The sequence below is a fragment of the Borostomias antarcticus genome, assembly GCF_949987555.1.
Source record: "Borostomias antarcticus genome assembly, chromosome: 24".
NCBI lineage: Eukaryota > Metazoa > Chordata > Actinopteri > Stomiiformes > Stomiidae > Borostomias > Borostomias antarcticus.
Genome location: NC_140257.1, coordinates 6,122,458 through 6,144,445, shown reverse-complemented (window position 1 = coordinate 6,144,445; position 21,988 = coordinate 6,122,458). Strand labels below are relative to the sequence as shown.

At 43.4% G+C, this 21,988-nt stretch overlaps 1 protein-coding gene across 1 annotated transcript; it reads left to right on the top strand.

Annotated features, from left to right (window-relative positions):
• Window positions 1-110: 110 nt before the first annotated feature.
• Window positions 111-21,908, top strand: dnaaf11 (dynein axonemal assembly factor 11; the record flags this gene model as incomplete). The annotated part of the gene is made up of 12 exons (XM_084457939.1): window positions 111-120; window positions 534-701; window positions 854-931; window positions 1,223-1,395; window positions 1,691-1,926; window positions 2,234-2,401; window positions 7,364-7,441; window positions 9,269-9,334; window positions 9,416-9,485; window positions 11,517-11,612; window positions 17,186-17,271; window positions 21,710-21,908. 12 exons carry the CDS (start codon window positions 111-113, stop codon window positions 21,906-21,908), a joined length of 1,428 nt encoding a protein of 475 aa, XP_084314065.1.
• Window positions 21,909-21,988: the final 80 nt, after the last annotated feature.

The window sequence follows — 21,988 nt, the reverse complement described above, 5'->3', positions numbered from 1 at the left end:
ACATTCAAAGACGGCTCGTCAAGCGCCCCCTGTCTGTATAATGTTGTATAACATCGGTAGATCTGTTAGTGGTTTCCACAGCAACGACTAACAACCTGTGCTGACAAAAAATGGTCTACAGTAAGTATGAATCCTTCAGTAACATAAAAACGGAAATCATTTGCTTAGTTGATATCGAAAAGCAAAGGCTTGTGTAGCTATGGGGTTACACCTGTACAGCCATGGCCTGCAGAGCTAGAGAGAGGGCCTCTCTGTGAAGCTAACCAAGCTAACGTTAGCCCTTTCATCCATAACTAATATAACTATTAGGCTAATACTTCGTATGATACCTCCATAGCTATAGTCACACATATATGCATGTCATGTGTCCAAGGAATGATTTGAGACCAGCATCTGTCCGATCATACAAACAATCTTGTCAGACCATTTGTGGTGTGGTAACAAGTTGATCTTTCTTACTTTAAAAAAAAAAACAGCCAAAAATGTGTCCTTCAACCTCATTAGAAATACATTCTGTCCCCCTCTTCTTTCAGTCACAGAGGACATGGTTCGGCGCCGGGCTGAGCACAACAACTGTGAGATATTTTCCTTGGAGGAGGTGTCTTTGCATCAGCAAGACATTGAAAGAATAGAGCATGTTGATAAATGGTGCAAGGACCTACACATTCTGTACCTTCAAAACAACCTGATCCCCAGAATAGGTGATTCTGTTTCTGTGCATAACCCTTTTGGTTTGTAGTTCTTGTTAACCTGCAATGAAGTCTGCCTTTATGATTTAACTGAATGGTTTTCATAGATTTTCATCATCAGTGTAAAGGTAATTTGTTTAATCTATTGGGTCTTTTCTCAACAGAAAATGTCAGTAGATTGAAAAAGTTGGAGTATCTAAACCTCGCCTTGAACAACATTGAGCTGATTGAAAACCTAGAAGGTAAACTGCATGCATGCCTTTGGAATCGATCAAACATGTCTTATCATACTGGTGAATTTAAGTGGACTAGATGCACTGTGGGACTACATCTCCGCACTGGCCTATGAGCGGCTAAAGATTCCCCAGGCAGAGCTGGTTGATGCTGCTAGGGAAAGGGATGTCTGGGGCCCCCTGCTGGAGCTGCTGCCTCCGTGACCCGGCCCCGGATAAGCGGATGACGATGGATGGATAGATGTACTGCACTCATGCTAACTCCGCTAACCCACCACTAACTCAACTACTTCACAACAGGATGTGAGAGTCTGCAGAAGCTGGATTTAACAGTGAACTTCGTGGGTCGCCTGAGCAGTGTGGAGTCGTTGAAGAGCAACATCCATCTCAGAGAGCTGTTCCTCGTGGGAAACCCCTGCACCGAGTTTGAGGGCTACAGACAATATGTAGTGGCTTCACTGCCCCAACTGAAGGTAGGAAGAGGAGGGTACCATAGCCAACAATATTGAGGTCACAGCTCAGGATGTCGGCAATGTCGGAACTTGAGGTGGACATCTTGTTTTCAAAGCATTTGGAGAATTTGGGAGTGGGCTACCTTAGAATTTAAGTACACTTACAGTACAACACTGGTAGGTGTTTAATGTTTAGTGAATTAATTGATTATTGATGTTTTGTAATAATTTCTCGTTTATCTCAATGCAATGGCATGTTTTTGCTTGATGCTCATTTACTGTTTAATGCTTTTATTTACTTTGCTTCTCTCTTAAGTGGCTGGATGGGAAGGAGATAGGGAGGTCGGAGAGGATCCATGCTGGACAGGGGTTGGAGGAGGTGAGGCGGCGGATCCAGCAACAGGAGCAGGGATACCTGAAGAAGAGAGCGGAGGAGAAGGAGGAGAGTGGAGGAGGAACGTTGGATGGAAAGAACGATAACAAGACCCTCACCAATGACAAGAAGCCAGGCTTCAATGGTCGCTGGTACACAGATATCAACACCATGGATATGTATGTGCAAGCAAAGGTTTTCCCAGCTAACACAGCATTGTACTACATTGTGTTATATGATGTGATGTGCCTGTGTAGGTCCAGCAAACCTAGAAAGACTCCTCCAATAGCACAGCATTGAACAAAAAACGCCCAATTGGAATTAAGAGTAGTATCACTCTTTCTGTTTAGTGAATAGACAGGGAGTACAAACAGAAGCAACTGGAATAATAAACATTGATCAGATGGGTTTTAATTCCTCTAGCCCTAAATCGATTGGTTTATTTACTTCTAGCGATGAATCAGAAGACAACAATGAGGACCAGAGGATGGAGGAGACAGAGAAGGAGACAGAGAAGGAGACAAAGAAGGAGACACCCAGCCTCTCCTCAGAGGACCAGGACAGGGAGTTCTGGGAGAAACCGTGCGCCTTCACTCCCGAGTCTCGCCTGGAGGCCCACCGGCACCTCGAGGAAAAAAGAAAGGGGAACGAAAGGTAGATCATGCGTTCAATGAAAAAGAGATATATTGTAGATCCCCCAGTCCTTTAGAAGTCATCAACTCTATCCTAGGAACAAGTGGGTAATGCTAGCGACTGACTGTGTGACAACAACTGGTTCATGCCTCAAGAAATATTAACTTGTGTATTTCACAGGGACAATATACATTCATCAACACAAACATGTATCTATAGTATTTAAATGATGTAATCAGGCCACACACCACAAAGGTATCTCTCCCTTTCCCTCCCTCTCCCTCATGATCCATAGGTCACCCTCCTTCCCTATTAGCCAACCAGCTCTTTTAATCAAAAATGTAATCAGCTAACATGGCAGTCTATAGAAGTCAAACCATCAACAATACTCCAGAGAAATGTCACAGCTATCCATGACATTAATGACAATTAGAAGTGAGAGAGGGTGCATCTATAATGCTTGTCAACAACAACAACCTCATTAATACCAATGTTGCACTCTCCTATTTGACCTTTGATAAAGATAGATAAAGAAGTTTGAGTGACAAGTGCATTCTGATTTCAACTCTACAATGTAGAATAGAGCAATGTGCCCCAAAAGCTATTATGCTAAAGTGTGCCAAAAACCTGATGAATAAAATCCATTAATGCACTGTTTACAAACAATATTTTGCTCAAGACTTCATTTAAAATTGACATCTGTGCTGTAACCATGTTTTTCTGCAGGTAACTGATTTAGCCACTGAGCGTCACTGTAACATCAACATCCATTTGAACCGCTAGTACTGCAGCTCGCACTCAAATTAAATTAGACATAACTGAATATTATATAAAGCTCCAAGTTCACCCGCTGTATCATGCAAAGAAAAACATATTTTTTAACCAGTTGCAGCCTCAAGGCCTTCAAACACAGTTTGCTTATCACACTAATTCAACTGTGCCAGAGCTACAGGTTGTTTTGAAACTCATCCTAGTCCTGTTACAGAACACACAGTGTAGAAGGTCTGGAGCGTATACACTCCACAGAGCTGTTCACCAGCTTCCATCTCTGTACTCCCCCCTGAGGAACGGGGTAAATCAAGCCTAATTAATCTGCCCACCATGCCGTTAATTAATTGCAGCCTGCTCACCATACAGATGTCCCGCTTGCCAGTGGTGTTAATTGGGAGTGTTTCGTATCTGCTCTCTCTCTCCCCCCCCCCCCCTCTCTCTCTCTCACCTTAATTACACCAATAGGCAGCTCTACAGTCGCAGCTGCAGGTGGCTGCCACTAATGAGGAGATACACAGCGAGCAGACATTTACAGTGTTGGGATTTATATAGTGCGACACTGTCAAGAATACTTGTAAATTACTGTCAAGTTGGCCATTTCATCTCAGTGGGGGTGTTTCCTTAAGTTGGGGCTGGAAGCTGGAACCTAAAAGGACAGGATGCATTGGCTTATGGTCTGTTTGCCTACAGTATAATGTTACTGCAGACTATTTGTTGGCTGTTTTGTCATACAGTAAGTGCATTCTTTCTTCGTAACAGTCCACCAACTCCTGACCAATAACTAGAAAATATAGTACTATAGAAACGGTATATGGTTATGGTGGTAGGTGTGACCGTTTTGGGAGCAAGCCAGTAGATGACAGGTGGCTGAATGAATGGTGATGGAGAGTGGAGATGGTGTTCCAGATGAGTGTGCTGCAAAGGTGACATACACAAATCATAAATCATGGAAGTCTAGAATTGACTGACAAATAATAATAATCTACATTACTAAATATATCCTCAGCTATCAATGCAGCCATAACATCATCAATTAACTAAACAAACAAACCAAACAACAAATGTATTGCTATGCTATTAAACTAACCAAGACATCAAGCACACACCAAAATCAACACATCAAAAGAAACAGGTACAAACTGGACTCACGTTCTAAACCAGAAGACGCACACAGAAGTGTTGTTTGCCAGCAGTGGAGGGGAGAATGAGTGAAGTGTACAGAAATGGGTTGCTAATTATAACAGGGTTTCTTCCAGGGGTGAATGTGTGGGTGTGGTTTCCTTTTCTTGGCAGCAGATTCAACAGAGTCAGTATAGGGAAATAACATAGGACAGAAAAAAGAAGAAGAAAAAAAAAAAAAAAAATATATATATATAGTGGCGCCGCTTCCAGCAGTTGGGGAGTTCTTTACAAGTACAGTGAGTACAGTGTTCTTTGTCAGTATTTTTAGCCAAATATTGGAGAAAGCTTCCTTGTGCCAGCAGCACTATATATGGAAATGAGTGTTGGTTATGGCTAAAAATAGGAATTCCCTTTGAAGTAATCTGGATCTGTATTTATGGCCTCTACCTCTTTTATCTACTTATCTGCTGACTGGCGCGCCTTGTTAACATACTGTAGAATGCTTGAGACGTAGAATGTCGTCCTGAACACTAGCAACAACATGATGATGTAGAATGTTTGAGACGTAGAATGTTTGAGACGTAGAATGTTTGAGACGTAGAATGTTTGAGACGTAGAATGTTTGAGACGTAGAATGTTTGAGACGTAGAATGTTTGAGACGTAGAATGTTTGAGACGTAGAATGTTTGAGACGTAGAATGTTTGAGACGTAGAATGTTTGAGACGTAGAACATCTTCCTGAACACTAGCAGCCTTCACCTGATGAGTGGTGCAGTCTGTCTTTTGCAGTATCCTGCTGTATTCAACAACTACACACTCTCTTTCGCTATCTCTCTCTTTCTCACTCTCTTTATCCCTCATTCTATCTGTTATTTTCAGTTTCAGTTTTCAGTTTTTTAAAGCCTGTAACAACACTGAATTGACCCCAATTCCAAAATATTGTTGGTAACTTTAGCCTATAAGTGTATTGAAAATGAAAACTAGGAATTGAGAAGGAAGTGGCACACCAATGTCTTAGTAAGACATGTACTATAAGATGTAAGATACATTATCACACAAAAATTGGGAAATTCATCTCTCAACATTCAATTCAAAGTACTTTGTTTTCCGTGAGGATCTTCATTTGTGAACATCTGTAGTGAAATGACAGTAAAAATCCAATAACCCTCAGCCAACCTGAAAATAGGTATCGGGGAGAAGGTGTCCAGGTCTAGGCTCTATCCCAGTTGTCAGTGCTGCCTTGATGCTTGCACAATATGTCATCCCTTCACCGTACTGTCAGGAAAGATGAATTTCCTGATCCTGAGGTCGAGTCGGTGACTGCGCTCAGAAAAATAGTGCCTGTGTGTCCAACCCTTCATCTGTAGCACCAAATGAGAAGGACCTGTTCCTTCATGTGCAGGAGAGGTTAACTCAAGGTTTCGCATTTACATCCTGTATAACTTGGGGTTTTGCATATCTGCCAAGCCAGGGTTCCCTATCCTGTGCTTTCACTGTGCTTCACGGAATATTATAATGTGTTCTTTTTGGGGGTGTGGTGTTTTTGTGTACTTTACCAGACCATTTCCTCTTTGCATTATTGTCAAAATACGCTGTGGTAAGTGGTGGCCCTTAAAGAGAGTGAAAACGTAAATGAAGTACTTTTGACCATTCCTCTAACCAAAAAACACATGTTGATGTTGTTGTAGCATTTCTATTTCAGACAATGGAGTCTTGCCATGGCAATCGATCGATCGATCAATCAATCAATCAATCAATCAATCAATCAATCAATCTTTATATCATACACAACGTGCAACTCCAAGTGATGGACACAAAAAAAGCAGAAAAACACAATACAAAAATAAAAAAAAGGCCAGCTAAAGCTGAGTTGTGTATCTGTCTGAACACACTGTGCCCAGGTGGGACCCCAGAAGCAGCCAGGGGAGCTGCTGAGACCCAATGTCCCGCTGACTCAGGCCGGTCCGACCGATGCTCCAGCCAAAACGTTTCCAAAGGGGGGGCTTTTTTATTGGTGGTGTATTGCACCACCACCACCTTCTCTAACCTTGAGAAGTCAAGCATGGCAATAACAGGATGAGAAGAAGGAGAGATCGAAAGAGAGAGAGGCAGAAAGAAAAAGAGAGGGAGTCAGAAAGATATATTGGAGCACAAGATTTAAGGTATATCAAATTTTTATAAAAAAAAAAAAAAGGCGTGAAGGCATTTTGAGTAAGAGCCCATATTTGGCTGAGTCGACAAAGTTCCCTTTGTGTGCCTTTCAAAAGTTTGATCTCCAGGACGGAGAATTGAAGAGGACAGCAGAGTGAAGGGAGATCCCGGCCTGCTGTGCATAGCTGTCAGCCCTCATTCCCTCTGCTGCCCTCGCGGGTTGATAGACTGCAGCGATGCCTCTAATGGTCAAATCCCCAAAGGGTGCTAAAGGAACAGCAGTAGCTTGAAAGCCCTTGACCAGCCGTTGCCATCCATCTGCTACTGGGTCCTCATAATGATCGAGAGAAAGAGCTGCCCTGTGCGTCTGTAGAGGGAGGGTGCCATCTCTCTCACCTCTTTCACTCAATCTGTGTGTGTGTGTGTGTGTGTGTGTGCGTGTGTGTGTGTGTGTGTGTGTGTGTGTGTGTGTGTGTGTGTGTGTGTGTGTGCGTGTGTGTGTGTGTGTGTGTGTGTGTAGAGGCTGGACATTTGCTTCTATTCCTGCTGCTTCGTCACATTGTTCTCAACACATCCTAGTCAACGTGGTCAGATCTCTCATGGTGACGCCACAGCTGCTTTTCTAAAGGAGCTCCACCACGCTTGTGTTGTGGTCAAAGCCTCGCCTTTCACGTGCGACTTTGCGAACGAGGGACTTTCCACATGCGTTGAGATGAGTGTTCCCCCTGTGACACCTCGCATCAAACGCTCCCGCTCTGGGTGACACCTCGCACTACAAACGCTCCCGCTCTGGGTATATGGGTCTCACCTCCATCCTGATGGCCCCATAATTCTGATGGCGTTATTACTGTAGTTGTCACTCAGTCCAGATAGCTCACACACGCACACGCGCGTACACACACACACACACGCGGTTCATGCTTTGCTTCCTTCCTGCAGGGAGAAGGACCCGAAGCCCAAGGCCCCGAGGACACTGATCACCCCAGAAGGACGAGTGCTGAATGTTAACGAACCCAGGTGCGTTCATGTGTACGCATGCAGGTCGATGCATAGATGCACACGCACCTCCCATCCCATACACTCATCATTCAACCCACTTTAATGACATTTATTAACTAACTCAACGTTTTTGTCCCATGGAATAAATGTTGCGCCCGCTTGGAACTTGTTTTACTACCCCGTGCAACATCGTAGGAGAGAGGGATAGCAAAATCCAATCTTATTTCACAGGCTGTGAATATGTGAGACAAGCACAACCTGTACAACCTGTCTGACAACGTCACCCTGAACAAAGCCAGCGATCAAACCGGCTTATCGACAACTCCGTCTTTAACCGCACACTATGAACTTGATGACTCAGGGCCTCTGTTCCAATATCCTCACATATCCGTCCTAATGATAGAATATAGAGCGCTATCCTAGAATACTTCAAATTAAAGCAAGTTGTTAACCATGATGCATCCTATGGGATTTAGTGTGGATATTTGACTAGAGCTTTGGTCTGTTTGTAGCCCCGTCCCTCACAGCTCTCATACACACACACACACACACACACACACACACACACACACACACACACACCCTAATAGCTTTTCCAGCAAGTATAGTCAGTGATAAGAGCAGACCATTCTAGCCAGTTATGGCCCAGAGTGTCCTGTAATGTAACATAATAGATTCCACCAGTCATAAGAGGTGCTGTCTGTCCACCACCCACAAGCACCCCAGATAGCAAGCGGATGTGTAATGATTCTGGGCCATATATGGGCCGGAACTAAGCCACAAGGGCCAGATCTGGCCTGTATATGGCCCAGATCCGCTCGCTATCTGGGACAGCACAGAGCAGCCAAACCAGAACACCTCCAATCAGCCAATCCATTTATCGTTTAAAAAAGGTCATGACTTCTACCTTTTACAGTTTCCCCTGTACCAAGTGAAATCTTTTTTTTTTCTTCCTTCCAACTCTCTTGATTGTTCTGCTTTGTCGCCTCCATGCTTGGTCAGCGGGCCTCTGGGTAAAAGCTCGGCCAGGGAAGGTGCTGTGATTGGTACATTAGTGGCCTTCACTTTTGATCTTGAGGCTGCCATATCTGCCGTTGAGAAATGGGCCCACCTAGTTCCTCTCTATTAACTTGCGGTGTTTATAACCCCAGCAATGTGTGTGTGTGTGGGGGGGGGGGGGTCACAGGTCAAGGCCGTTAACAACATGGCTGATTTCATTTCTAATTTGTTTCCTCTACCTGTAGGTTATGATATCAGTTTCCATCAGTCGTGAGCTGGGGCTTGTAGTTTTATGGCACTGTGGACGGTGACATGTAATAACGCATTAGCTGCAGTACCACTCAATCTAGTTGTTGATGGATACCAGACCTATTGACAAGAGTGCTTTTCATAGAGGATACAGTACCTCAGATTCAGCTCGGGGGTTAGGTCATGTTGAGAATGCTCAAATCAACCCTCTCCTCCTCGAGGCGAGCTCTGATCTAACATGATTGGATAGGCAGGCATGATTGGAAAGCATGGGCTCCTCCCTCTGCACAGCTGATACCAGTCCAGATATATATCAGTGATTTTCCAAGGAGGGTAGTATTCTTAGAGAATGCAAAATGCAGTCTGTGAGGCATTTACTATCAGGCATTTACTATCAGGCATTTACTATCAGGCATTTACTATCAGGCATTTACTATCAGGCATTTACTATTCGTGTGATAATGAGACCAATGCAGATCAGATGCCATTTTGTTCAGGTGTTAATAGTTTGGCCCCGTTCTCATCTCACTTCAGAATAGTTTCATGTTAACGTCAGTAGCAGTTTAACGCACCGTCTAATCACAGCGTTGTCCATAGGCTGGGGTTCGCTCTGACAGAAGACGAGGACAAGAACAGCCTGGTTTTGGATCTGGAGGTGTACAGGTATAGTAGTCACCAAAACCCAAATAGACTCAGTCTTCTGCAGTTCCTATAACTCAAATTCCCATCATTCTCCACACACAGACATATGGACACCTCCCTGCTGGATGTTGATGTTCAACCTACGTTCGCCAGAGTGACCATCAAAGGAAAGGTACTACTTGACTATGATGGTTACAACGCCAGAAACACCCTGGCAAGCAATCGTAACTGAAAATGCAGCTGTTGCCAATTTTTTTTCCCTAATTGCACATACAGTATAATAGACATGTTTTAACTACTGTACCTATTTCTCTGGATACTTTTCAATGCTGCTCTGCAATCCATATCGACACATAATGTTTACGTGAGTGCGATAGCACGTTCTCTATTAGCAGGGGCGTGCAGTAATATAGGGTAAGGATTGTCACCTTCACAGAGTGTTGATGGCGCTGACGAATCCAGCAGCTACTCCCACACACAGTGCGGAGCGAGCGGGCTACAGCGGGATCGCTGCCAGGCAGACAGCGGGCAACCGGCCCAGTCCTGGGATTACACTCTTGAGTAATGGCTCTTCCGGCAATATTTTAGTGGGCGGTACATTTGCTAGGTGCAACGGCCTGTTCCAGCTTCCCTTCACTTTTACTGTCGGAACAAGTTTGGAGGCCCTCCAGGGTTCTGTTCTCTTGTTTTATGAAGGTAAAATGTCACCATGCAGACTGATTAATTCATGATTTATGGTTTGTTTCTTTCAATTCATCGAAATGTTATTCCGTACAAACGATTTAGTGTGCAGACCAACAAGTCAGTGTAACTTGAAGAGCATTTATCATTGCAAATCAATTGAGGTTCAAAGATAGTGAATTTGAAAACTTGAGACACTAAATCAAGTTGGGTGGATGCTAACTACTGAAACTTTAAACTTTTAGCCTATACTTGATAGCCCCTTGCGAGGGCTCTGCTCACTTTTAAGAATAATATGAGAATTTATGGTAGATCTGTGAAGTAATTTTCTGCCTGTGACCTTTTGTGTTTTCAAACATGACATCTGTCCATTAGTAGACGGCCATTCTGCCAGCGTTGTGCATATAATCTCCTTCATTACCATAAAGTGTCCGGGTCTCACCATCAGGAATGTGCCTAACTTCATATCTAGTTGAGACAGACTTTCCTCAGCATGATGGGTGAAGTGTTAGGTTTTTAATCTCCCACAAACAGGCAAATGTGACCTTTAAGCCTGATTAAACAGCTTCTGGCCGGCAATGAATCCAAGAACTGTATATTGGTTTTTGTTCGTTTTTATACTGAAATGTTTGGAGAAGGGCTCCTCGGCACTCCGACTGGGTCTGTCGGTTCTGTCACGGCTGCACAAGTATATTTATGGATCAACGTTTTATGCGAAGGGTCAGCTCTGATTGGCCCGTGGGAGATTTATCTGCTGATCCATCAACTTGGGAAGGGAGGAGGCCTTTAAAATCCCTTATTAATATGAACTCATTTAAGGAAGCAGGGGAAATTGATTTTTAGATTCATCAGAGGGGTGCATACACTATATCAGGTCCACTTTACAGTCTGAGGATCTTTTACTTTTTGACAGTAAAAGGGAGTCTGAATAAGCTGAGGGCTGTTCTGTTCTCTCTACTGCCACTGCAGACTAGGTCTACCCGGATGTGTAGTTCGCTGAAGAACTAAAATAGAGAACGTAGAACGTAAAATAAATAAAAAGTACCTTAGAGAAACCGCACATTATTGCGATGGATATATATGGATATAGTTAGTAGTTTATTGCTTTATCCATCCAAAATGTTATTTGTTAAGTTTTGTGTTGATATCGATTTATAATTATTTTAACATTTTATCCCATGAAAAAGATAGGGCGGGTGTGAACCCAACCAGTAGAGGGCGTAGTTTTACACTTTGGCTCCTGACTCCCACAAACCGCTTGGAGTAAAACTACAACTGAACTTTTTGATTCCACCACAATACATAACTGAAATGAACACTGTTTTGGGAGAATTGTGAATGATGGATGAACTCTGATGATTTACCTTGAGCTATTCTTACAACTGTCCCAACTTGTCTTGAAAGTGTGTCTATAAAAAGCCCCCACTAATGATTTAAGTCATTTGACACACAGTAACTAACTACTGTACAGGATCAGGGCATTAATCTTGGTAATTAAACGTGTGAATAATTTACGCCACAGATCTTTCAGCTGGTGCTGCCCGCTGAAGTGAAGCCAGACAGCTCCACAGCAAAGAGGTCCCAGACCACCGGCCACCTGCTCCTCACAATGCCCAAGGTACAGTATACTCACACTGACCCTTGACCCTTGATCACACTACAGGATTTTAAAAATCCCAACCAATTTCGAAACTGGGTTGCATCACACACATAAGGAGAATCTTATCAGATGTTCTTCTCTGGAATCTCAAACATGCACACACAACAAAATGTGTAAATAATGGCTCGTCACACACTATAGGATCTTGTAAAGTAGTATCGGTTGTAAAGTAGTGACGTAATAATCTTAAATATCAAACATGTTTGACATTATCGGGGTGGCTCCGATGTGTCTGCGAGCCGATCGGGAGGTTTAAGATTGGATCTGTAAATCCCTCACATTACAAGATCATATGGGCCGAACACGCTGGTATCGACCAATGTTCCAGACCAGACTTCTCGGGGATAAATCGGCCCAAAAATCCTGTAGTGTGAGCTCAGCATAAGCCAGATGTAATCATACTTATAGTGCCGAAGGTATGTTATCAAACTTGACCATCATATTACCAAAGGTATTTAGCCTAATCATCTACTTCATCATAGTAAATCTAGTCTTACTGTATCTTTAAAATATACAATAGTCATTCTACAAATGCTTCATCTCAGAGATGAATGCATCACTATGTGCTCACTAAATGAATCTGGAAAGCAGAAAGTGTGTATGTGAACGCCCTACATAAACATGGATTCATGCTCTATCAATCTCATGTATACTGTAGAATGACTTGAATGTATGTTTAAAGGACTAGTTTAAAGGACTAGAGGCCATGGTTCTCAGCAGGAAACCGGTGGCCTGTCCGCTCCGAGTAGGAAATGAGTCCTTACCCCAAGTGAAGGAGTTCAAGTATCTGGGGGTCTTGTTCACGAGTGAGGGAACCATGAAGAGGGAGTTTGGCCGGAGAATCGGAGCAGCTGGTGCGGTTCTGCAGTCGCTTTACCGCACTGTTGTGACGAAAAGAGAGCTGAGCCAAAAAGCAAAGCTCTCGATCTACCGGTCTATCTTCATCCCCACCCTCACCTATGGTCATGAAGGATGTGTCATGACCGAAAGAACGAGATCACGGATACAAGCGGCCAAAATTAGTTTTCTCCGGAGGGTGGCTGGGGTCTCCCTGAGAGATCGGGTGAGAAGTTCAGTCATCCGGGAGAGACTCGGAGTAGAGCCGCTGCTCCTTTGCGTCGAAAGGAGCCAGTTGAGGTGGTTCGGGCATCTAGTGAGGATGCCTCCTGGGCGCCTCCCTAGAGAGGTGTTCCAGGCGTGTCCGGCTGGGAGGAGGCCGCGGGGTAGACCCAGGACTAGGTGGCGGGACTACATCTCTGCACTGGCCTGGAAGCAGCTAAAGATTCCCCAGGCAGAGCTGGTTGATGCTGCTAGGGAAAGGGATGTCTGGGGCCCCCTGCTGGAACTGCTGCCGACCCCAGATAAGCGGATGAAGATGGATGGATGGACTAGTTTGGTATTTAGCATCATAAGCCCTGTTATAAGGTTATTATTAACATTTTGAGAGACTTAGTTAATAGTGCTCATTGCTCATGTCACAAGTCACAAATACTGTTACAGTGCATTTTGAAACAATACACACATAACAAATAAAAAGCACAAAAAAAGCAAGACTATAACATAATACATAATCTTCCTTGGGAAATTGTGATTTAAGTATTAAAATATTACTATCCACATGATATGATAAATACATGCCAACTGTTGTACATGAACTCTGAGAGCGAATTGCACAGCGATGGAATTTCAAGCGAACTTTGGTGAATTAGTCAATATTAATGGCTAGGACATAAGTGTCTGTCCCCATTATGCTGAAATCAATAATTCATTTAAGATATATAATGATGAATTAAGCTTTCCTGTTCTCCAGTGATCTTAAAGGATTTTGTGCTTACATAGAGCATAGGCCTGTTGTGGTTTTCACATGCCATGATCTTTAGAAACGTCTTTCGAAACGAAATAGCTTCCTCACTTGCTCCAGCACTAATGCGCACAGCGCGCAATCGTTGCTCCAGCACGCTGTGCGCATGCGTGCTGGAGCAAGTGAGGAAGCTATTTTGTGTCTAAAGACGTTTCTAATATATTATTACATATTTATTCCATATTACAGAGGCATGTGAAAAACTACAACAGGCCTATGCTCTATGTAAGCACAACTAGCGATTCATCAAGACAGATTGATGAAAACAACCGTTTCGCGGCAGAAAATAGATTTTTAGAAACTGCATTCTAAGTGCCCCGACCACCGCCATTACATGGATATACTGGCTCGCGCTGGATTTTAAATTTCTTCTACATGCCTCTGAACTACACCAAAGTGATCTCGGTGAGTCAAACGTCTTATAATATGTCGTAAATAAGGTCCAGGTTGTCAAAAACGAGCATTGTCCTTTAAAGGAGTAGTAAAGGGAAAATACATGTTAAGCCCTGTTTTAAGGTTACTTAAGATGATATACAATGGTTCAGATCAAAACATTGACAAAACTAGCACTTTTGAGAAGGTCTGATAATTGCTCTACCACCGTTTTGGTCATATAATGGATATGGGTGGGCACCTTGAAAAATCATCCAAAAAACATGTTAAACTCTCAATTTCAAAGACAAGAAACTCACCGAGGTGTTAGTTGGTATTCACCACACCACATTATCATTCTACCGTAGTACACTAGCTTACTTTCTTACTCATTATCTCATCCTACTCATTATTAGTATCAATATATAGCAGTGACCCTTTATAAGCCTCGTTAGTAGCCATGCTAAGCGTGTCAACCTGTGTTGCAGTTCGCTAGTCGGGTTCGGGAGCGCGGGATCGTGGGTTCGATCTGCGCTCAGGGCGAGTTCTCTACTCCCTCGCCGTTTGCTCAATACTCTCCAGTCCAGACATTTGTACTGTATGACTTGTTGTGACAGTATGCAGTATGAGCTGAGAGAACATTCCTCCACAGAACCTCCTCCCCAGTCCTGGGGCCGGGGTTCACTCATACTCGTGACTATAGTCTCTCACAGGTTTGATTTAGCACAGTATCATCTGCTTTGTCGTTAAGCAAACAGATGCTCATGAATACGCCAGGCAGGGCAGCTTCAACTGGAAGCCACTCTTTAATCTCCTGCTCACAGAGTCTGTACTTAAGACGACACACAATTCATCTTTGATTCCCTCCATCATCTAGTGGGGAGAAAGGTGAAACATAACTAATGATACAGTATGCTTCTGAATTATGGGGATGAATTATATACTTCAGGAGTCATGATTGAGAAGCTGCTAAATCAAAGGAAAGTTTGTGGAGGAATATGTTGCTAATTTGTGATGACTGAGGACATTGCTGACAGGGATTCAGTGATAATATAATACTACTACACTGAATCCTTTGATTTAGCTGCAAACGGTCTGACATTTCCCAAGTGCAGGAACAGCATAACTCTGTTTGCTTCGTGTTGCCATGACACAAGCAGAAAACAGACAGTTGAGTCATTTGTGCCGTTTTCTGGATTTCCAGAAGGGAACAAAAGTGGCTCTTCTACCTTTCATATAGAGTTTGGAGCTCCAGGAGTTAACTAACACATACATTCATGTTTATTAAGAAAATTACGTTCCCACTCCTTCATTACCACAAAGGAACATGCATCATGGGTGGGGGACAACATGTTTACATCCAGCTTGTTGTCATCCTTCTTTGGGTCAAGAGGGAAACCGCAGTGAGGGCCCGTGGCCATTTTGTTTTGGGTGCATCAGACAAGCTGAATCAAATGTGCCTACGTAGGAGCAGCCATGTGAATATATGTCATTCAAAGCCTGCCTTTACACCATTGCGGAAAAATGACTGCGGTGCGGTTCTGAAAAGACCGGAAGTCATTAATTTCCTATGAGAGTCCGCAGACCGCATGCGACAGGGTTCCGAGGGATGCGGTGCGGACAAAATTCCGCTAAAGTCATTTGAATAGTTTAGTAAGATGGTGGTGGTGGTGGTGATGGTGGTGGTGATGGTGGTGGTAGTGGTGATGGTGGTGGTGATGGTGCTGGTGGTGATGGTGATGGTGCTGGTGGTGGTGGTCATGGTGGTGGTGGTGGTGGTGATGGTGGTGGTGATGGTGATGGTGGTGGTGATGGTGATGGTGGTGGTGATGGTGGTGGTGGTGGTGGTGGTGGTGGTGGTGATGGTGATGGTGGTGATGGTGATGGTGGTAGTGGTGGTGGTAGTAGTGCTAGTAGTGGTGGTGGTGGTGGTAGTAGTGCTAGTAGTGGTGGTGGTGGTAGTAGTGGTAGTGGTGGTGGTGGTGGTGGTAGTAGTGCTAGTAGTGGTGGTGGTGGTAGTAGTGGTAGTAGTGGTGGTGGTGATGGTGGTGGTGGTAGTAGTGGTGGTGGTGATGGTGGTGGTGGTGGTGATGGTGGTGATAGTGGTGGTGGTAGTAGTGCTAGTAGTAGTGGTGGTGGTGGTGGTGATGGTGCTGGTGGTGATAGTGATGGTGGTGGTGGTGGTAGTAGTAGTGGTGGTGATAGTGATGGTGGTGGTGGTGGTAGTAGTAGTGGTGGTGATAGTGATGGTGGTGGTGGTGGTAGTAGTAGTGGTGGTGATAGTGATGGTGGTGGTGGTGGTGGTAGTAGTAGTGGTGGTGGTGGTGGTGGTGATGGTGCTGGTGCTGGTGGTGATAGTGATGGTGGTAGTAGTGGTGGTGGTGGTGGTGGTGATGGTGGTGATGGTGGTGGTAGTAGTGCTAGTAGTGGTGGTGATGGTGGTGGTGGTGGTGATGGTGGTGGTGCTGGTGGTGGTGATGGTGGTGGTGATGGTGGTGGTGGTGGTCATGGTGGTGGTGGTGATGGTGGTGGTGCTGGTGGTGGTGATGGTGGTGGTGGTGATGGTGGTAGTAGTGGTGGTAGTAGTGCTAGTAGTGGTGGTGGTAGTAGTGGTGGTAGTAGTGCTAGTAGTGGTAGTAGTGGTGGTGGTAGTGGTAGTAGTGGTGGTGGTGGTAGTAGTGGTGGTAGTAGTGGTAGTGGTGGTGATGGTGATGGTGATGGTGGTGGTGATGGTAGTGGTGGTGGTGATGGTGGTGGTGGTGATGGTGATGGTGGTAGTGGTGGTGGTAGTAGTGCTAGTAGTGGTGGTGGTGGTGGTGGTGATGGTGCTGGTGGTGATAGTGATGGTGGTGGTGGTGGTAGTAGTAGTGGTGGTGATAGTGATGGTGGTGGTGGTGGTAGTAGTAGTGGTGGTGATAGTGATGGTGGTGGTGGTGATGGTGCTGGTGGTGATAGTGATGGTGGTGGTGGTGGTAGTAGTGGTGGTGATGGTGGTGAGGCATAAGGGTGTGTGCTTGCTGCGTGTTAGTTGAGGGCAACTAATAGTTGAGGAACTTTTTACCCTTTACAGCAAAAGGAGACAAAAACTGTATTTTGCTGGGTTGATTGATGAAACACTTTATAGTTCCAATAAAGAGAGCCAGATGCTGTTTTTGCAGACCTGTCTTCCATAAAATCTCCATATGGCTTCAGAACTAATCTGCACCATAGAATGTTGACAAATTCAGAGACGCAATAGCAGACATTAAAATTACAAGGATGATTTAGCAAATCATTATATTTCTGGTATCTCTTATAGGCTCTAGGTGAAATCAATCCAACTAAGATGACATCGAGACCTTCAAAAGTTTCTCAGTGCAGCAACACGCATGAAGAGAAGACAAGGTAATTACTATTCACCCCTTTGATTTCAATGTCAATAGCAACACTTTTCATAATTGTAGGCATTATCGAAATGGCAACTATGTAATAACGATGTTACCCTGTACTTCATTCCAAATCCATTCCAAAAAGGAGGGAAAAGATCCAAGAGTACTTACACTGACTTAGACTGACCTTGCGTAAAGCACCACGTTTCTACATCATCTCCATTGCCCTTACCAAGCATACTTTTCACTGTCTCAGCCTTGAATTTAGTATGCATCCTCTGTGAATGTGATTTTTGCTGGTATGCATATTGAACACATTACCAAGCTCTATCTCATCATCAGTGAGCGTGATCCTCATTAGTGACTACATGTCAAGCAGACATAACCTTGACCAGGGACTAGCTTGTGATAAGGACTTCTGCGTTCAGGCCCGTTTATATGGAGTGGGTGGAAATGGCTCGTAAGTGTCTGACCAAGGCCAGGTTTATTTGTCAAGTGGTGGCAAAGTGAAGTTCCGAATGGTTTAGGTCTAGGATGGAGGAGCTTAGTGATCAATCAGGTGTAATTTGTCATATTTTACAAACCTCACTGTTCTCATGACAACCACTCATTTAAAACTTCCTGCAGGCAACTGTTCCTCTGTGGTATGTTTAATTACCTCGCCTAGCTAGGTAGAACCAAAATGTCAAGTGCCCTTGGTGGATCTCCAGCCAGCTGATTATTTGGTTGTACTTCAGCTCTCTCACCTTGCCTTGAGGGGGGGGGGGGGGGCACCGCTCTTTAACGGGCCGGGCCCCCGTCCCTGTCCTTCATATGGCCCCATCAGCCTGCACTATAATCAGCTACACTTAAACATTCAATAAAAATGCTAAGTTGCTCCTGCGCTAACGCAGGGTGAGGGCTGCATGAGCTATGGCGCCATTTGGAGATGGATCTGGAGGTGAGAGCTATTATTGTGTTCAAATGGCTTTACTCCACGGGACTACACAGAGATTGGCAAAACTTTCATTTACATTCACAATAATATAGAGCTACATGTTAGATTAGGGTTAGGGTTACTGGACACCTATGCTCATTGCATACTGGTAGTTAACAAGATCAAGTGATTTGTTATTAATTCAATACATTTTTTTTTTTTTTTGTAAAAACCCTTTGGACTTTCTTGAGTTTATTATTATCATTGTTGGTCGTTGTGCCCTGTTACATTATGAATAGACAATATGGACTCACTTAAAGAAAATGATTACTCAAACTCAAAACCTGTCCCTTATGAAGATGAGTGTTGGGGTTAAATTTAGGCCACGCTCACAGGTGAAGATCGTTAATCTTGCCTTATATTTAATGGATTATTTTAGCTCTTGAGAATGAGAGAGCTGTCAGTTAAAGAAAACTTATTTAGAGAAGAGGAAAAGAGGAGGAACATAGCAACAACCGTTTCAGGCTGTAACTCATTTTAGCCTCTGTGTTCTCTGCTTTAATCTAAATCTAATGAGATAGATAATCATAAAAGCAGACAACAGGCCCACAACAGCACTAATCCTATCCAAACCCAATTTGTAATGGATCCATGGCAGGTAGTGAAGCTAGCCAGAACTCTGGGACAATGTTACAGAGGCCCAATTACTTTCACAATGTGATTTTAAGATTTCAATCGCAGAAAATAGAGAATGACATACAGTGCATCTGGAGAGTACTGTACTCACACCCCTTCACTTTTTCCACACGTTATGTTACAGCCTTATTCCAAAATGGATTAAATTCATTTTTTTTCTCATCAATCTACACACAATACCTCATAACGACAAAGTGAAAAACATTTTTTGCAAATGTATTCAAAATAAAAAACTGAAATATCACTTGCACATAGGTTTTCACACCCTTTACTCAGTACTTTGTTGAGGCACCTTTGGCAGAGATTACAGCCTCAAGTCCTCTGGTGTATGTTTCTACAAGCTTGGCACACCTGTATTTGGGGTATTCCTCCCATTCTTATCTGCAGATCCTCTCAGACTCTGTCAGGTTAGATGGGGAGCGTAGCCGCACAGTTTATGTCTTTCCAGACATGTTCAATCGGGTTCAAGTCTGGGCTCTGGCTGGGCCACTCAAAGACATTCACAGACTTGTCCCAAAGCCACTCCTTCCGATCGTTGTCTTGGCTGTGTGCTTAAGGTTGTTGTCCTGTTGGAAGTTAAACCTTCGCCCCAGTCTGAGGTCCTGAGCGCTCTGGATAGAGGTTTTCATCAAGGATCTCTCGGTACTTTGCTCTGTTCCTCTTTCCCACAATCCTGACTGGTCTCCTTGTTCCTGCCTCTGAAAACCATGATGCTGCCACCACCATGCTTTACCGTAGGGATGGTATTAGCCAGGTGATTCATTCTTCAAAAGATATTTAAGAGGCAGACATCCATTTCAGAGTGTTGTTTTTTGTATTCCACTGCTGGTTTTCACTTCCCTTCGCTATAAACAAGTCAACAAGGAGCAGAGCGGCCTGTGTAACGAGGTACGATGGAGCCCCTCCTCTGCCATCCCGTCATTTCAACAGCTGCGTGGCCAGATTAAATTATAATTGCCACACTCTTCCTAGTAAATCGTTGTCTCGCTGGCAGTGCCCACCCAAACACTCCCCCGTTACGTTGGCTGAATGGAGTTGAGGGCAATGAAGCTGTTGAATTAGCTTCATATTGTCAAAGGGCAAAGGTCACGTCCTGTCTCTGCATTATCACACATGAGCTGGCCAATCAAAACACCGCCCAGCCTCCCCGTTTAATTAGAGTTAGCCTTTTGATTTATTTCCCATATCGAACTAACAGGGAAATGTCACACGGAAGATAAGGGTGGGAATTATATAAAGATTAAGTGTAAATGGAGAGAAGGTGGCCAGAGGCAGATATTGGATTCCTGAATAAAACATTTCTGTCCAGCTAAGCAAACATCAGCAGTGCAAATGCAAGTATTGGGATTCTGCATTACAGTATGTATGAGTGACCTTGAGCGCCAGGCATCTAGTCAATCCCTGACTCAATTTTTCTTTTCATTTCAGCTTTATTTATATAGCACAGTTTCGTACAAGTGACTGTAATTCAAAGTGCTTCACAGTGATAATAAAACAGTACAATGGTTGAGTAATACAATTAAATAACAGGGAAAAAATCAATCGATACAAGCAGTACAATGGTAAAATGGATTTTTTTTAATAAAATAAGATAAAACCAGATAAATGGATAAAATGACAACAACAAAAATAACAATAAAATAATAAAAGTAGGAGCACGTGCTATAATAATATCTGGACTTGAAAATAAAATACAGTTCAATTAAATGATTATTCAAAGGCCCGTTTTCAGTCTTGATTTAAAACACATGACAGTCACTCACTGAACATGTACCTTTCTCTCTTGGAGACTTCTGCTGTGGAATAGCTGGTTTGATTACTACTTTTAATGAGTGTTTCCCAAGATTATAAGCAGCACAATAATTATCTCAACAACGGAAATAATTGTGGTCGACATCGTGTTGGACATACTTGTGCTGTACACTGTGTGGTTGGTTAGCCAGCTAGTACTTGTTGAAGCAGATGGCCCTTGTCACGTAAGCAAGTGAAGACATCTCAGAATTCCCATAGTATTCAAATGGCCTGATACAGATAGGCCTATAGTGCATTAAGTTATAAACTTGTACTTGTAAACTTTTATGTAGCTACATTTAAATCACTCAAAGATTTCTGAAGATTTAGTTTATAGTTTTCTCATAGCCCTGCTGGGAAACTCAGGATGTAAGTGGCATTAATTTATTAATTGGCAAATGTGATGACATCATCCTGTGAGATGGGACTGTGAGGTGTGGACGCATGGGATGAATCTGTCTTAATGACAGCAGTGTCTAGCCTAATGGACTATAATTCCCCGGGGATATTTATGTATGTTCTCACCAGGATTGTTTAACATTGTAGTCAACTTTGCTTTTAACAGATACTTACATACCCTGCCTTGGAGAGTGACTCAGGAATGAGTTTTGCACTGTCATAAGCACGTGAAACGGGGTTATTTGTCTGCCATCTTGGATTAGTCAAACCACAATAGTATTCCAGTGTACAGTAATTGAGATTTGACGGCTTCCCCTCAAATCCAGTACATGTCTGTCCTCTTCTTACAGGCTGTCACTGTGATTTGATATGCTTGCCTGAAGAGTTGATCTGTTCAAAAAAAGTTCTCTACCCAATTGGATTTATATCCCAGTTTGTAATTTGTTCAAAGCTCACTGTATTAGGTTACAGTAACTTTACTCTATGAACATAAAATGTTATTAAGTGATAAGTGGGAAACCATGAGTGTCCTTTTGCACAAAGTGTTGTATATTTATGTTCAATTTATATTATTATAATAATTATTATAATTATAATTATAATTATTACTATTATATATGTATTTTATTCATATTTATGTTTAAATCCATAGGAAACACAGCAGGCATGAACGTCTGGAGGTGGACTCCAGCAAACACGCCGGCATCGACTTAGCAAACATCGTACCGAGAGAAAAGACCACCAAGAGGGGCCCACTTGAGTTACCTTGGAAACAACAACCCACAGCAACAGAAGACTCCGCCTTTTCTGCTGGCTTTGTGGACGACCCCGACGTCCCTCCACTGATATGAGAGGAGAAAGCCGCATTCCCAAATCTAGCAAAGTACAAAAGAAAACGGTTGGTGAGACGCCATCACAGGAGACTACAATG